Source organism: Sciurus carolinensis, chromosome 6 (assembly GCF_902686445.1).
Source record: "Sciurus carolinensis chromosome 6, mSciCar1.2, whole genome shotgun sequence".
Taxonomy (NCBI): domain Eukaryota; kingdom Metazoa; phylum Chordata; class Mammalia; order Rodentia; family Sciuridae; genus Sciurus; species Sciurus carolinensis.
Genome location: NC_062218.1, coordinates 111,315,445 through 111,334,146, shown reverse-complemented (window position 1 = coordinate 111,334,146; position 18,702 = coordinate 111,315,445). Strand labels below are relative to the sequence as shown.

Here is an 18,702-nt window from a genome sequence, read left to right as displayed (position 1 = left end):
AGAACTCAGAAACACAGAATCCATGGAGTTTTGAGCATTTTCTATAAGATCAGCATGACCTCTGCAATGCTGCCTTTGGAAGCCGCCCCAGACTCACTTTTAGGACCAAGGACTCCCACAGGCTTCAATATATAATCACTGCCAAAAGTTTTCCTAGGAAATAGGAGTTTCAGGCCTGCGTGGTCTTGCCTTACCTGTACAGCCCTGGCGGTCTGGGGTGGCCTGATATCCAGGATTGCAAGAGCACTGATAGGTTCCAATCATGTTCACACATTTTCCATTTCTGCAGAGATTGTCACTCAAGGAGCACTCATTGATATCTACAAAAGATGAACAGAATTAATGTTTTGTGTAAAAGCCAAATCACTTAAAATATCAATGTGCATGATTGAAGCTGTGGTCTCAGAGGGGGTGTGTACTTCAGAAAGAAGTGATATGATCTGGGCTGTTTCCAGAAAATACTAGAATCTCTACTTCTATGTATTCCTAACTACAATAGTAGTTAGTCTTTGCACAATGATGGATGATGCCCTGGCTATGCTGTATGATACATAGCTGAATATGCTGCTGAGCACTTGAAATGTGGATAGTATGACTAAAGAATATTTAATGTTATTTAATTTTAATTAAAATTACATAGACACATAGATTACCACATTAGACCAAACAGATTTAGCACATGCCAGAAATGAAGCTTACTACTATTTATGAATCTACATTGGCATATTCATCTGGTCCTCATTAGCTAATCAAGTATTGCCTACATAACTACTATCCTAAGTCACTAGTTCCACAAAACACAAGCATGACACTAAGCCCTCATGTGTTTCTTTACATCACATTATTGATAGATTTATAAGATTATATTGTCTATTTTAAAATAAACTAACCCATATAAGATAGGCAAGTGCCTAAAACTAACTCATACAAAGGTCTGTGGAATAAAGTAGTACTAATTCTGTATTCACAAGAGAATAGCAAGAAAACTTCCTTATCCAAGATTTGTCAGGCACAATGTTCATTAAAAACAGTGAAAAGGTATGGTAATCAGATGTAACAAAAAATGCATCCCAAGTTCTGAAATGTGACATGAATTTAGGCTTATGATCATTAAGTGTATATTTTATATTTTAAAGAAATACATATTTTATACAGTGCACTATGATTTTAAGAGGTATATTTTTAAGCTATGAGATTCATGAAAACTAAGTAATAAAATAAACTGAACTTAGATTCTGAATCTCTATATCACAAGATGTTCAGTCATGAATAAATATCTTATAATTGCCAGTGAAAAAAATCTTTTTGTACTTTTATTTAAATCAAAATATTTAAAACTTTTAAATTCACCCTTTAAAAATAGTTTGTTTAGTCCATGACTTAAGAGTCATCCTGTTTATTAGCATAGCAATTTAGATGGCTTACAAATAAATAAATGTACTTGGAGGAGATGTACACAAATTATTTTTAAAATGTGATATGTAAACTGCTCTATTTTAATCTTTTATTTGCTTACAGTTTCAAAAAAGAGTTCCTGACAAGAAAATACTTCCTGGTTAAGTCCAAGTATGAAAGCCAGTACATAAGATCACAGTAAGGCCAGAGGCCATGCTGTTTATGAAAACAACAGTTGGAATATTCCAAGACGATTGATTAGTGTTCTCTATCCCCTCTGTCCTCCCTGCTGATCTCTGGGCTGTGAAGAGACCAAGGTGTTCCTGTAGTGGAGTAAATGAAACTCACATGGACATACATTAGTGACCCCTGAGTAGACACAGGGATGCTGAGTGACTCTTGGTTTCAAGATGTGGGGTAGAGGGTACACAGTGCAGGTGTGTGTGCACGGGTGAACAATCAGGGAGCATCCCAGGCCATTACCCATTCCATCCTGCATGGAGGATGGGCCTTGCACAGGGTCTCTCATACCAGCCCATTGAGTTTGTATGAAAAAGAGGAAAACCAGAACAATGCCAGCCTACTGAGCATATCACTGAAGCATCCTATAAAGACACAGCCTGAATCCAGAGGTAAGGAATCTGGTTTTCAACTTGTAATACACTAGATGTCATGTGCCCTAGAACAAGTTTGTCAGAAGTGGTTCCTGCTCATTGCCCTTTGTGCTGGATGTGTTTATGAGCTGAGGGAACACACTTACCTACACAGTCCTCGCGTGATGGTGACAGCTCGTGTCCCAGGGGACAGTCACACTGAAAGCTGCCCTCAGTGTTCACACAGGTGCCACCCCTACAAAGGAGAGGGTTACGTTCACATTCGTCAATGTCTGAAAGGTAAAAACGTGAGATCCATTAAAGAACTCTGAGGAAAAAATGTTCACGAATTAAGCACGGGAGGAAGGATATTATCTGAGGTAAGCGTTGGCTCCAATGTACAAGTCATGCTTAAATGGAAGCAGGAAACTCTTCTTGCTTTTTCTGCCATCAGTATAAAAGCTGAAAATTCTGTTCTTAAAGACAGTAAGTTATCAAGAAATTTACTTGTATGAAATGAGATTTCTAAGAGTTAAAAATAAACAATATTTGATTCACATCACCACAGATTCAGATATCATCTGATGTCAGTTTTTTCCTGGTGTACGTGCTTTTCATCAAAGTGAAAAGAAAAATCTAAAATTTGTAACTGACCGTATCTTCTAAGTCCTGTATGTCACTGAAAATGAAATTGTGGCTTCAAAAGGCTGGGAATTCCACGTGGGTTTACAGCATTGCACACAAAAGGGAAATAGGATGGGATCAGCATGACAGAATACAACTTTTGGGGTTATCACTCATCCATTTCATTTTATTATTTTGAAACCACAGAGGAACTTTAATGAAATCTGCCAACGTTTTATTTTATTTTATTTGTTATAGGTACATTACTATTCTACACAACAGTGGGATTCATTGTGCTGTATCTGCACATGCACACAATTGGATCAGTCTCCTCCTCCCTCTCTAAATATGCTTGCTCTACTCTACAGATTCCCTTCTATTATGATTACTTTAATCAGTGACGGTGACATCCATTTTAAAGGAATCTCTCCTGAGCAATCATTCCCCGTGCTGATTCTATGAACAAACAGAATCCGGTCGGTCTCAACATCTCACTGCCCTGAAGGTGCCAAAGGTTGGGGCTCCCAAGAGCTACACAGGGCAGATTTTCTGCCTGACACTGAAATCTCCTCTCTCCCCCATCAGAGCTCCTTGTCAAGCATGCTGCCTGCAGCTCTGAGATAAGCCGGAGTACAGCAAGTGAGCTGTGCTAGACTGCTTTCCAGACTGGCCAGGAGGAGAGGCCATGCTTACCCATGCAGTTCTTCATCATCATGAAGCCGCTTTCGTAGCCTTCGAAGCACTCGCACTCAAAGCTGCCCGGCGTATTGACGCAGATCCCACTGCCACAGAGGTCAGGAGAGATCCTGCACTCGTCGATGTCTAATCCACATGGTTTAAAACAAATAAAAAACCAGAATGAGATGAGATGGTGTTAAAGGCCAACGAATGGGAATTGCCTTTCCACAGGAAGGTACCGCACACTGGACATGCTGGGGAAATCAATGGCCAAGAGGAGGAAATGTTTCCAGGAGATCAGAGGTAGACAGGGCCTGAGGCACATTCCTTTTCCCAACTGCCAAAACTGTCACAGCCAACGGGCAAGTGGTGGTGGTGCCTTTTTGCCTTTAAGAGTTCTGGAGTCACGGGTTTCTCTTTGTGGCTTAGACATAGTAATAGAAGAGTGAGCCAAGCAACTGTGCTAAGGGTCAAAGGAGGCATGTGGTAAATGAGGAGAGACACATCACACGTGCAAGGAAGCCCCATGTGTGACTTGAAGGCACTGCTGGTTCCACTGCATTAGCCCACAAGGACCATGTAAAGACAGAGCCACTGCCTCTGAGCAGGGGTGGCCATGGAACAGACAGGCAGCGACGAGAGAAGAGATGAAGCATGCTAACCTCAAGTCAGACTGCACATGCACAGATACAGCATGGCCTTGGAGTATGGCCCACTTTGACTTTGTGTTTTTCTGTGTCACATTCAGATGTGAACAGCTTACCAATCCAGTTTTCAAAAAATTCAGAAAAATGATATTTGTGCATTTGCCACTTTTTACATATTGTACAGTAAATAAGAAATCTTTAATAGCCACAACTGTACTTTAAAAAAATAAAATGAAAAATCTCCCAGATCCATAACTAAAATTTTTCCAAGAGAAGTTAGGTCTCTATAAAATATGGTAAGAAAATGTGACATGTTTTTTAAAAAATTTGTCACAATAGGAAAAAATGCTTTTGCTACTATTGATTTGAGCAAATTTAATTTTGAAGTTTTTCTGTCATAGGATTTAAGGATTAAGTTAGTGGATAACTTGTAACTTGTGTCCGTCCTTTGGGGGGCTGTCTCAGCCTCTCCTTTCTTCCAGGTTTTATTTAAATCTCCAATCATATTGAAAAAATATAAGTACTTTCTTTTAAACAAAAGTTGCACTGATAAGATGAAGCAGCTAACAGTATGCCAATTAATTCTCCTACTTTTATCTCCTACAGTATCCAGTGACTGGTGCTGAGCCATAACAGAGGCATACAATACATCCTTTGGTGGAGAAGAGGCATTTTTTGACTAATGTGCTGTGGTGGGAGCTTCACCGTATGCTATTTTGTCTGAGGCCTTGAGAAAACCATTTCACTTCTCCAGGCCTCAATTTGTTTTATCTGTAGCAGAACCCACCTGCAGATTCATATTTGTTAAGCGCTAAGAGCACTGCATTTCTCACAGGCAGTGCTGCACAAGTGCAACCTACTCTCTGCTCACAGTTGGCATTTTGGAGGTGACCTTTGAACTGGTCCTTGAAGATGTATAGAAATCCTAACTTTAAAGATGTGGAATAAGAGGCGAGATAAAGTGCACCTGTAAATGACATTAATGCACCTTGGGGAACAGGAAGTCACAGAGTAGCTGTCTACATGGGTGACCGTGAGTGTGAGTACAGGAAGCACAGGTGGCATCACTCAGGATGCCAAACACAGGGAGGGAGATAACCATCCTTACATGCTGTGAAGAATGGGACAGTAATTTTCTATGTAATTTTACATTATATCCAAAAACAATGCAGTGTTATTAGCAAAAATCTCTGTCTTCTACTGAAGAAGGAAAATGTTTGAGACATTCATTCACTTGGGTAATGTCCCAGAAAAAACAAGAGGTGAGGATCAGAACGGGAAGAACTTGAAGCTTCTTTACCCAGGGTCCAAGATTGCCTGAGTCAATGGAAGTTGTTTGGCCAGAAGTTATGCAATCTAAGCCCTGTTTGAGGATGATACACACAGTAGTTGTGAAAATGAAGGTTTCAACTACGGAAACTCAATGGGTAGAACTTGGAGGGAGTGTGCACTGTAGTAGATAATGTGATTTGTCACCCAGTTCTCCCTTCTAGAAAGAAGGACCTACTTCCCCTCCCTTTCAGTTGTGGGGAATGTGTTGGTAGAAGGCTCTCCCCTAGGACAGGTAATGCCTCAGCTAAGACTTGTTCCCCAGTCACACCTTCTCTGGGCAGCTCCAACTAGAGGCCAAGGAGAATATGCACCAAGGGAAAGCTTTTTTAAAAAATTACTACAAAGACATTTTGCAAGATATGTATGTGGTTCTAAATGAGGGAGAGCAGAAGTCAAAACTGCAAAAGGAATGGCTTGATAAAAGAGGAGTGAGAGGTAAAAGTAGGAAAGCAGGTTGACACCAGGAGGGAAAAGAAAGGCTAAAGAAAAGTTAAGCAAAAGGGACCAGCGAAGAGGAGATGCAAGAGCCAGAGGAGTGGAACCTGGAGCAGGAGCAGGCAGGAGAGTGAGGGTGGAAGAGCATCTCATTCTCTGAAACTGGAGGAGGAAAGGTGAAAGGAAAAGGAAGTTTTATCAGGAGGCTGAATGAGTACAGAACTGGCAATCAGTCTTGAAGGGCTATGAGAGGCACGTAGGTCAGGTGACGTTTTAGAAGTGCTGAGAGATACAGGAAGCAGCCTTAGGAGGTGTACGGCCATGCTGCTAAGCGCCTATGAGGACTTGGGTGAAGGCGAACACAGGAATCTCAGGCAGCTCTCCTCACATTCTCCCATCAAAGCTCAGCAGCCCAGAGTGAACAAACCCACAGTGAGGGGATTAAGGGCTGGGGTTGAAGCATGGGAGGTAGAGCAGCAAGACAAGCAGCAGAACTTGAGAGGACCTGATGGTCAGCTGTGAAAGACTCAGGAATCACCTAGCCTGAGTGGGTACAGGAAGAAGCCAAGGGAGAAATGGACATCAGGAGGGAAGGTGGGAGAGAAGGGAAAATTCCAGAGATTATGAATGAAGAGACTTCTGAAAATAAGTAATCTTGGGGATAAAGGAACAATGTGTTATATTATCTAATATAAAAATTTAGAACTTCATATCTTTCAAACTGAAGGAAATGGGAGTGGATGATTATGAATAGTGACTGAAGACTGGTTACTAAGAGTACTGTTCACAGATGAGTAAAGTAAGTCATAATTTCTCCATCATCAACTTTAAAATTTTTAATAGTATGCCAATCGAGATTATATAATTATTGTGGATTTCATGGCTATATTCTTTAGTCTTCATGTATTTTGAAAATTGTTTTCCTGCCTATAATACAACAGCATTTTGGTGCTGGTTTGCAGATGTCTCACAAGTTTATTTGGAGAATTGGCTTAAGTGTAGAGAAAAGAAAAATAAAAAGTTACAAGTTCTCAGTGAGGGAATGGGCTTTTGAAGGCAGTATTTTCAAACATGGCAAAGGAAAGAATGCCAGGGGTTGCCAGAGAACACAATAGAACAGTCTCACCTGTGCAGTTCCTTTCCTCCATGTCCAGAGCGAAGCCACTATTGCAACGGCACTTGAAACTTCCAATTGTATTTCTGCACTTTCCATAGGTGCACATCCCAGGAAAGGCTTTACATTCATTGATATCTAAAAGCAGAAGAAGGCCAAATTTGGAGCTGGTTGATATACATGAGGAGGTCCACCATTTAAGTTTAAAAATTCAGCATGATGGAAAATAAGAATGTACCTCAGTAAAAACGAGGGCCATCAAGCTTTGAAATGATCACACTGATAACCACATGAAAAGTTTCCAATAGGAAAACAATCTATTCTTAATAGAATTCTGATCCCTTTACCTCTGTTTGTTTTATGTAGTAACGGGGGATACAGATCTTTCTGCTACTGAAGTAGCTGTCAGAAACACCTCCCCCCAGCTCATGTGAAGGAAGGCAGAGGGACAGCAGAAGGAATGAGAAGAGTGTGATTACAAGTCTATTCTAGTTATTCTTCAGGGCCATCTTACACAGGTAATTGACACTCGTGGGCCATTGGGTGCTCAGAAGTCATGTGTTTAAAGCAAAACCAATTCTCAGGGGATATAGAGGGTGCTCTGCTAGTACAGAGGGACCAGGTGCCGCTGGCAGTTACCTTTGTAAAATGGCCTCCCGGTGAGAACATCCCCTCTGTTAGCAAAGCCAGGCCCCCGGGGGCACAGGGCCTCATACTCCTTGGTGCCAGGTTTGGGGCACTCTTCACACTCAGTGCCCCAAGCTGCCCCCACAGCACAGCAGCAGGCGTCCATGCGGAACTTTCCAGGAACTGGGTGGATGCATTCATCTTCATCCCACTTCAGGTAGCACTGCTCCATACGGATATCTACACAGAGAGACCAGAGCCTGAGAGTGCTGACACACTCCCCAAACACACACTCCGAGAGTCTCCTGAGCACCAGGCATGAGCTGGGCCCTTGGTGGGCGAGACCTGCAGTCCTTGACCTCTTGCAAAGGACTCTGTAATGGGCGCCATTTAGGAGAGCAAAAATGGGTTCCCCTCCAGCTTTCTCACAAGAAACCTTGCAGCAGAAAGGTCTCCTAGTGAGTGATATGACTCTTTCTGTTGTCTCCTATAAACCCTTTTTGTCTTGCTCACAGCAGAAAGAGTAATTTTAACGCTAGATTCCTCTTGTTTAGGGAATTGCTCAAAGTGGTTTTTGAGCAGTCCTGGCTGATCCTAGTCATAAACAGAAAATGATCAGCTGTAATCTATTTGCTAACTTCATACAACTATTAAAACTGCTTTACAAAAGAAAAAATATTATTAATTTACAGTTTTTTTTTTTTTTTAACCTGCCAAATTTACTTTGTGCAGCATGGTTTTTGCCCTAGATTATGTAAATCTTCTGTACTAAGGGACCAAATAATTTGCTTCAATGTCACATTTTCCCATCAATTTCAAAATACACCAATGTTTCAGTGTTTAGTCTGTGCTAGCCAGGAGAGAGGACTTCAGTAAATAGTTATAAAACAGGGCCAGTATGGTCTGTTGACAGTTTATCTGTTAGCCAACAGAATTGGTGGTAAAGCTACAAACAAACATTCAGCTGTTTAATTACAAACACAGATAATGAGTTCAGAAAAGGTCCTCTTAATTAAATAGCACTATAAGAGTATTTCTAGATATTAAATCCTTTTCTGAACCTGAAAATTATTTAGCAGAGGAAAAGAGGTTCCTCTTGGAAGTGTAAACAAACAATTGTTTACTATTTTACTTAATGTCAATAATTCTTTTAAGTTCTCAACCAAAGGTAATTTCACTTGAGCAACTGTCTTTGACCTAGAGTTATATACATTTTTAAGAATTGTAAATATAAAGTCCCATTTTAAAGAGAAGACTGTGATAAATTTTCATTTTGGTTCTGTAGACTAGATATAAGCATTCACAGCAGGTAATTCTGACTTACATATCTACATTAAACTAACCAAGAGTCACATTCTCTGCCAGTGTTAAGAGTGACAGTAACCCAGTAAATCATATCCCACAAGGCTCCCAGGGCTGGTCTCAGTTACAGCTAGCTCTATCCAACACTGTCACTAGGGAAGTTAGGATCTTCACAAGATGAGAAAGTGTTATATAAGTACAGGTATCCTGAGAACTCCACCCTGAGACTTACTGTTTCTAAGGTCATGAAAGTAATCTTCTCAAGAAGCCATTCTGGAATAAATTGGGGAGGGATAGATATTTGAATTAAGTATCAAAAAAGTTATGAGAGCCTGGAAGAGCAATCCTGTGTCTTTACTACAAAAATTCATATCGATATTTACATCAGGAATCAAAATAGCCAGAACATGGGCCACATAAGCTCTGGCTTGTACAAAAATTAAAACGTCAGCTTGGAAACCTTTGGATGGTACATATGCAGTACAACCTGCTTCAGTCTCCACTGTTCCTTTAAATTAGCACTTCAGTCATTTCTGTTGCCTGCCTGGCTGCCCTAAGCATCTGAGTTTGGGATCACTGATTTTAAAAGATGCTCAATCAGAGTATTTTATCACTAACTTTTGCACTTAGAATATATGACATTTTCATATGCCAATATCTTTTTGAAACTTCCTCACATCTACAGACAGAATGAATAAATGTAGCTTAATTCTAGTAGTGACAAGAAGTTAAGCACAAGGATAAAGAATCCTATATATTGATTTAAAATATTACAAAGGCTTTGATTTTGAGTGATGTCATTGGAATTGATTTTGCTGAGTGATAGTTTACAATCAAAATATCTTCATAAACTCTAATCCTGGGTTCCTAAATGCAATTTGATTTCATTAGTCATTTTATCACGCTGATACATGGTATTGTTATTTTCAAAAGATACTTTTTTTTTCTAAACATGGAATCTAATTTAAAATGTCTAAAAATTAAAAAAAAAATTATTCTTATACTTTGGAAACTATGCTTTCTAAATAATTCCACATGAATTCATACCATGTTTTCTACCCAAATTTAAATATGCTGTCAAAAATTATCTAAAAGTAAAATGTGTGCTAATTATGGTAACCAGATGGTATGGTACTAAAAACTTGCTTTTCTTACTACTGATTAAAAAAATCACTGATATGAAATTGTTGAATGTAACACTACCACTGCTCATACTCTGCCTATGCTCTTAAATGTCAAATATAAACCCATGTAAAGATGTTTTTGAAACTGAACATTTATTATTCCACAGCTCATGGGAAAAAAATCTCCTGAAATAAAAAATTGTTGCTTACATACAATATGAAATTAATAGGTTTCTTCTTCCCTCATGAAGTTCAAGTTTAGTAATGACACTGATAAAGAATAAAGCCAAACTGCCATCCTTATAGAGTTGAAGAAAGATTCCTCAGTTTAGATCTATAGAATATAAAGCATTAAGAAAACTCTGAAGGTGGGAAAGGAAGGATCAGGATCTGTCATTGTTTTCAAACAGAAACATAACAAATTTCCCCATTGTCCAAAGGGTGGAGCTGCCGTGAGCTGGTAAATGCTCTTTTCAGTGCTTGCCTTCATTTATTCTTCTGTGTTCCAAACATACATAGTTTTCTTATTCTATTAACTCAGCGTGAAAGACTGAACTTGCCTGAAGTATCTGATTATGGAAACAAACTTACAAGATAAAATTTTAAGTAGTATCAACTTTAGATATTAAGCAGAAAATATTTAAATACATTTATTTAAAAAATATCCTGGGGTGATTTTTTCCCCCCAATATCTTATTCGAAGTAACTTTCACCATGTATAGACTCCATGTTTTTGGATGGGCTTCTAACCAAAGAACAAGAAAATTCATGGCTGGTTTCATGCATAAAATACATGAGGGCATGAGTCTTACCCAAACACACACGACCAGTTCCATCCAACGTAAGGCCTTCAGGGCACTCACAGTGAAAAGACCCTTTGCTATTGACACAGCGTCCATTTGGACAAACGCCAGGAAACACCTCACACTCATTAACGTCTGCAGGGAAATGGAGTGAGCAGAGGGGTAAAGACGTTACAAATAGGAAAAACAGGTGTAGTCGCACTTCCTGTATAACATATCCAATCTGCAATACAATGTGGATTATTACTTGAGTTAAGCAAAAATATTCCACAACCCAGCCACCAGCTCTTCTAGGCACCAGCTGTGAAAACGACCACAGCCTTGCCCGTCCATAAAACAGCCCAGACATGCTCCTCTGCCAGCTGTGCCTTGGAGGCTGGCGATGTCCTCAGAAAACTTACCAACTGCATAAAGAGGAGAAATGGGAAACCCCAAGCTACTTCCCCCTGAGTATTATGTTTAAGCATTTGTTGATTACACTGGATCTTTGAACTGAATTTTTAAGGTTTCTGAAAATGAAAAATTCCAAAGCATGAGAGTGAATATCAATTTTATGTTATTGCTCTGAAGATTTGCATCATCTAAGAATACACTCACCTTCACAAGTGACACCTTTAATCCTGGCAAAGCCTCTTGCACAAGCTGCATCTGTAAGAATAATAGAATAGGTTTCACTTCATTATAAAAGAAAAAACAACAGTTTTAAGCTAAAAAAACAATAAGACAGAATTATAAATTGAAGATGGGGCTTTAAAGACTGAGGACTCCAGCTCTCTCTTTCTTCGATTCAGTGGCACATGACGAGTGGTAACTCCACCGGCATCCACTTATATCAAGATGTTCCCTACAATTCCTTTTTTCTCATACTGACAACTAAATTACAAGTAAATAAAAGACTCAGGGGATCCAGAGTCGTCATATCCTACTGGGATACCTGCAGAAAGGATGGTGGAGGATTCAGGCAGCTACTTAGCACCTGGTTTGAAGCCAATTCCCTTCCTTGTCTAAAACAATCAGAAAATCTGCTTCTACTATGAGGAAAAACCAATTGCACGTTTCAGGAGGTGAATATATTTAGCCAGGAAAGACAACAATTTAGCGGGCCGATAATCTCTTGGTCTGCCCCAGTAAGAAGTGCACACTTACAAAGGTGGCCTCCTCAAGGGAGAAGCTTTGCAGTCAGAAGCCCGGAAGCCCCTGGTCTGCCACCTACCTAGTTCACAGCGCTCGCAGGGGCTCCCCCAGGCAGCTCCCAGGGTAGCACAGCATTCGGATTTCAGAGTGGCTCCGTTAATATTCACTTCGCAGCGGTTGTCCTGGATGTTGAGCCAACACGTCCCTTTCAGGCTGTCTGAAAAGGAGTAGGAAAGGTCAGAGAGCTCATACCTCTGAAGGAAACAGAATTCTACCATATACACCAAAGGCATTCGTTACAGTGTTAAAAGACACAAGAAAATTAATTTTTAAACCTTGATTAACATGTCCCTTAACACGCTTACATGAACAAGTATTTAAATATGGCATTTCGGGTTGGGGTTGTGGCTCAGTGGGAGAGCGCTTGCCTTGCAAGTGTGAGGCACTGGGTTTGATCCTTAGCACCACATATAAATAAATAAAGTCCATTGACAACTTGAAAACAAAGGCATTTTACATACATGTAAATGACTATATGCCAGACATCTCTAATACAGCAACAATACAATTGTGTCTTCTGACAGCCTATGGAGGAGTCACTGCCACCCAAGATCTTATGCTGGTGTTTAGAAACACAGTGCATCACCATGAAAACACCTTCGCTTGAGTGAAAAATATTCATAAGACTTATCCTTTGTGATAAAGGCTTTGATATTTAAGATTTTATTAAATAAAATCCCTCAAATAATCTCCTCTCCTAATTTCTCACCAAATTAACTACAAATTATGTTTTGTAATAGAGAAGCAAGTATTTCTCCAACTGAAGGTAAATACTTGAAAGTAAAAAACCCTAAGAAATAAAAGAAGGAAATAAGTAAACATCACCTATAAATGTACCACTAAGACATCCTCAGGACTAATACCTGATGTATTTTCTTTTAGGCATTTTCCTATGCATATGTGTATATAGCCTTTAGTTCAAAAAGTAATACATGGCTGAGTGTGGTGGCACATGCCTGTAATGCCAGCAGCTTGGGAGGCTGAGGCAGGAGGATCGTGAGGTCAAAGCCAGCCTCAGCCACAGCGAGGTGCTAAGCGACTCTGTGAGACCCTGTCTCTAAATAAAATACAAAATAGGGCCAGGGATGTGGCTCAGTGGTTGAGTGCCCCTGAGTTCAATTCCTGGTACAAAGAGAAAACAAACAAACGAACAAAAGTAATACTTTGTAAATCTTTTGAGGAAAGAGAAGCATAAAGAAGATAAAAAACAAAAATCACCTGCCATCCAACCATTCTAGACATAACCTCCCCTAACTTAGGGGTGTCTTCATATGAAGTGTAAGTTTGTGCTTTTGAATAGTACAATATCTAGTAAAATACTACGTACTTTGAAATTTACTCCATGTGAATTATAAGGAATAATGAGCACTTAGTAAACTTTCAGGTGTCGTAATAGTCTTTCAAACAAATATTAAAATACTGTTAAATAACTGATTTTGAAGCAATGATAAAGTAACCCAATCAAAGCTGACATGGCAAAATACCAACTGGATACACAAACATGAAGCTTTCTTTGTAGAATTGTGGTTCTCCATTAAGTGTGCATATCACCAAGGCTCTTGTTAAAATACAGATCTATATGTCTCCAGGTGTGTAGCCCAGACACCTGCATTTTGACAAGCTTCTCAGGTGATTCTTATGCAGGTGATGCAGAAAACAATTTCAGGTTTTGACGTTAATAGCATACTGTGGCACACAGACTAGGAACACAACAAGGTGTATATTTCTGTAGCATTCATTCTAAAACTCATTTAATAATAGGTGCAGATAAAGTTTTACTTCCACATTCAATAACAAAAACAAACAACAATAACCCTCGCAAACCCAGAAGGGGAGTTGTGATGAAAGTGGCGGGTCTTGCTGAGAGGAGAGGGGTGACCCACAGGAGGAAGTTGCCGTAGCTCAAACTCTCTGGAGCAGAGGTTGAAATGGAACAACTCTTGACTGGATACAAGAAGTTATGGCGCAAGGCAGGTGCAAAGAGTTGGACAGTCACTTTTCATTTGTTCTCTCTGGCTGAAACATTCACTTTGGGGTAAAACTGTACACAAGTGAAAAAGGTTTGCTTGCCAATGCTTGTATCAAGTCACAGGGACAGGCTCTTTATAGGCTCACACCTGTATATTCTGTAGCACACAGGAAGCAGAAACTTGTGGAAGACTACTGTGAATTTAAAAGATCTTTCATTGATCCAAACTAGTTATTGAATTATCACCTTGGTTGTGGTCATTTTAAGTAAGATACTCGGCAATAGGAACTGTTAATACTGGCTGAGGAAGGGACAGGCACTATTCTAAAGGCTTATCCATCTATTTGCTTACTAAAGCAGCCATATGAAGTATGTGCAATTTGCAGATGAGGAAACAGAGGCACAGAGAAGTCAACTCATTTACTCAAGGTCACTGAGCTAGTATAGGATCAGAATCAAGATTCTAACCTGCAAACTCTGTTCCAGTCCTTCATCCTGTAGCACCATACTTGTTGGAACAGCACCAACACTTAAAAGTTACAATCCACTGGCAGTCCCTCTCCCATTTCTCTCTCTCTCTCTCTCTCTCTCTCTCTCTCTCTCTCTCTCTCTCCCCATATCTCTATCTGCCTCCTTCTCTTTTACACACATACACAGGATAGTCACAGATGTCTGCTCAGGAGTTGGTTAAAAACTCTGAAAAAAAGAGCTGGGCACAGTGGCACAGGCACACCTGTAATCACAGTGGCTTCAGAGGCAGAGGCAGGAGGATCGGGAGTTCAAAGCCAGCTTCAGCAAAAGCGAGGTGCTAATAAGCTACTCAGTGAGACCCTGACTCTAAATAAAATAAAAAATAGGGCTGGGGATGTGGCCCAGTGGTCGAGTCCCCCTAAGTTCAAACCCCGGAACCAAAATAAACACAAAACAAAACAAAAACTGAAAAAAATAAACCAGGGTGAGTAGTTGGAGAGAGACTTACTTTAACTGAAATGGTCAGAGAAGTCCCAACTTACAATGTGACATAGGAATAGAAACATAAAAGAGAACAAAGCCGTGGCAACTAGCCACAGAGATCAACACAGAGATGGGCTCATGCTGGACTGGTATGAGCAAGAAGCAGGCTGGGTGGCTCAGGTGGAGGGGTTGGGGGAGAGCAGAGGGAGACAGAGACAGCAGAGTGAGATCACAAGGGTAACACAGACTTTGGCAAGAACCCGAGCTTTTGCTTCAAGTGAGTGGAGAAGCCAAGGTTTTTATAGTCAGGGTTTCCAGACAAGGAATGACATGTGCTGACTTATGTTTTAAAAGGATTACCCAGTGGCTATTTGGAAAATAGACTCTAGGGTAGCAAGTATGGGCGGGGGAAGAGGGGTATAATACAGAGATTACAGTAATAATCAAGAGAAGAGAAATAATGGTGACTTGGATTGGGGTTGCTGGTGGCAAGTAGTTGGAATATTGATCAACTTCAAGTATAATCAATAGGTTTTGCTGACCAAGTTTATGTGCAGTTGGAGAAGAAAGAATTAAGGATGATGCCAAGGATTTGGGGTGTGGAAGCTGGAAGAATGGAGTTGCTGTTTGCCAACATAGAACTGTTTCTAGGAAACAGGTTCAAGCCAAAAGATAGGAATTTGGGTTTGGATGTTATGTTTGAGATGTCTAAGCAGTTGTCTCCACTTAGATGTCTCACACAGTTGGAATGAGTGGAGAGGTTGAATATGGGGTGATAAATTTGAGAGTCAAGGTAGAGGCCATCTAAGGATGAGTATACACAAAGAAGCAAAGATCACAAACTGACCAGTGGAACATGTCAGGTTGGAGGGCAGGCTCACCAAAGGAAATGCAAAAAATGAGCCAGAAGAGTGAAAGGATAAGAAGAAGGCTGTGCTTGGGAGGCCAAAAATGAAGCACTTCCTGAGAAAGAGCAAATGCTGGATGGCCAAGCATGGCTAATAGTCTAACATGGAGAACAAGAATAAACAGCAGGGAGGTCTGTCCATACAAGGTGAGGACAGAGTGCAGGCCCCAAAGATGAGGGAGTGTGGATTACACAGAGCCATCAAACCAGAGCAGTGTAATGTATGAAGGATTAGTCAAGTTTATTGTTCTGTATTTAATGATAACAACTGTAATACAATAGTCTTTAAAGTACTTCACAGAATAGGATTAATTTTTAATTGGGAAGTTTGAAGAATAGATTCTAAATCCTTACATGTTTCTCATATTCAAGTACCTCATGTATGACCTAATTTAACTCTAGTTTAGTAACCATATCATGGGATTTTTGTTACTTTTAAAGTTTAGAGACCTGAACCCTTTGAAAGAGAAAGTTCTAGGTTAATGGTCAACTGAAGTCACTGATGGGTCTATAAAAAACACATACATAACTTTCCTGCATATATTTGACTATTTACTATTTCAGTTTTTCCTACTAGAATGAGCTTTGTAAAAATAAAGTTGATAAATTATGCCTAAAATTTAAAAATGCTAGGTAGATTTCTCTCTGAATAGCTCTAGACTGGATATTAAAATTTGACCATAATGAATGAAAGAATGGCTGGGAAGAAAATATGGTGATGTTTAGTTGTTGGCAAGGGGAGAATGACATAATGACTTGGGAATTAAAAGTCTTTGTTTCATTAACAACTCTAAGGCCAAAAGGCCAAACAGACAGAAGTCTACAGATGAAGCAAAAACCAAGATAGCTTTGACGCTCAAGTGGCATACAGATTTAGATTTCTGACACACTAATCTATTAATGCTGAGTTCATTTCCTTTGCATAATAAAGTGACTCTGACTCAGTTGGAAATTGTGCCTTAGCTAAAATATTTCTGCCTTACCAAGCCAACCTGTGCCCCACCCCCCACCAGGAATTCTATAACAAAATAGTGCCTCAGGCACTAATAATATGGAGACCTGAGCTAGGCTCAGATTTCAGCAGCTGTACCTCATGGGGAGATGTAGAAATAGGCACTTCCAAAGAGAAGGTTTCACAGATAATTTTGGATTTGGTCATTTCTAGTCATGTAACAAACAGGTACTCTGGCATCCAACGAGAGATGATCAACATCAGACATAATGCTGAAATGCCATTGTCTTTAGCAATTACTAAATTGAAAATTCATTTTGGCTAAAGCAAAACAGAATATTATCAAATCATTGGGCACTATGTAAAACTAAAATAGCTTCCTATTTGGAATATATATTTAGTTCACTTTAAAGGTGGATGGTAGCCAATAATATGAATTGTGGCATGACTAGTGAATGGAGACACTGCTCCTAGTAGCAGGGAAAAATCACAGACAGTCATTTCCTTTAAACATGCTGTATTTTTTCATAAAGTAATATATCAGACTATCTTGTTCTACAAACATCTCATGTTCTTATCCAGAAATGACTTTAAATGCTTTGAGACATATTGAAAGATGCTAGTTTAGGAGTTTGGAAATCTTTCTCCTTATAGATTTCCAAAAGTAAAAAACACTTATCTTTTCTTCATTGGAATTCACAGATTTATGATTGATGAAAAAAAGGAAAAAATAATAAATTCCCTGTCTATGTTTCAAGTTTAAAATCTTCAAATTCTTGTCCTGTTAACAAAATCCAAATTCCACCACATTTTTGTTCATGATAGAAGGTTGTTTACAGAAAGTATGCAGTAGGGATTTGATTGTACTGATGCCTAAGGCAGTTTTAGGGTAATGAATATACACATGTCTGTGGTATGGAAATGCTTAAAACTTATAGCATATCTACTTATATGAAAGGAATACTTTGTAAAATCTAACAAAATTTTAAAGGCTGCCCACTTTATACTATTATGTTGTGTTCTTGCCAGAGGTGTGTGATTATCTTTGCAGTGAAACTAAACCATCAGTACCATGTATGAATCTTACCAATACAGATCAAGCCTGTGGAGCTAAGTTTGCTGCCAGGTGAACATTCACAATTGAAAGATCCAAGGTTGTTCCTGCAGGCCCCATTGACACATGGGTTGCTTTCACATTCATTTATATCTGCAATCCAGAAGGAAAAGATTCTGTTAGAACTGCCATGTGTTTCTGGAAAATATTATTCCAACAAGTCATGCTATGCCAGAATGTCTGCTAAACTTGGCTCTTGTAATTTTAATATGGATCTACAAGGCACAAAGTGAATGGGGAATGGAGACATGCATTTTAGAGTGTAAATACACATCTACATGACTGGGGACTCAGTAGGACCACAGGGAACAGCCTATTTGGAAAGGGTTCAGTATGTGCTCTTTCAACACATTACTCCAACTATATAAATTAGATTAGTTTCCCCTGTAAGAGAATGTAATTCCAGGTGCAACATGCTATGCACAAACAAAGGTTGATCATTTCTGTCATTTAGGGTTCTGTGAGGCTTTGAAGACAAAATGTAACAATGGTGGCTTTGATTTCAAACCCCTGGATATGAAGCAGGAAATAAGGGCCGAAACTTTCATACAGCGTACAGAATGCTCCTTTAATTCCTATCCACCTTTCTCTTCTTTGATCTTTCACACTTACAAGTTTAATCTGGTGAGTTTTTCAAACAATTAATTTTGGCAAAATAAAAATTAGAAAAACTACAGCTGGGGATGGGTGGTGCACACCTGAAATCCCAGCAGCTTGGGAGGCTGAGGCAGGAGGATTGTAGATTCGAAGCCAGCTTCAGCAACTTTGTGAGGCCCTTAGCAACTTAGTGAGATCCACTCAGGACAAAAAAATAAAAAGGGCTGAGAGTATGGATGAGTGGTTAAGCACCATTGGGTTCAATCCCCAGTTACCCGCCTTCTCTCAACCAAAAAAAAAAAAAAAGAAGGAAAAAAGAAAAACTATGACTGGGGGTATAG

The 18,702-nt window shown here is 39.6% G+C and overlaps 1 protein-coding gene across 1 annotated transcript in view; it reads right to left on the bottom strand.

Annotated features, from left to right (window-relative positions):
* Positions 1-18,702, bottom strand: part of Fbn2 (fibrillin 2) — a 228,018-nt gene that overhangs the window by 60,307 nt on the left and 149,009 nt on the right. Inside the window, 9 exon segments of the mRNA XM_047555526.1 lie at positions 195-320; positions 2,156-2,281; positions 3,306-3,434; positions 6,831-6,956; positions 7,458-7,685; positions 10,684-10,809; positions 11,272-11,322; positions 11,888-12,025; positions 17,738-17,857. Of these exon segments, the coding sequence (XP_047411482.1) occupies positions 195-320; positions 2,156-2,281; positions 3,306-3,434; positions 6,831-6,956; positions 7,458-7,685; positions 10,684-10,809; positions 11,272-11,322; positions 11,888-12,025; positions 17,738-17,857 (1,170 nt within the window).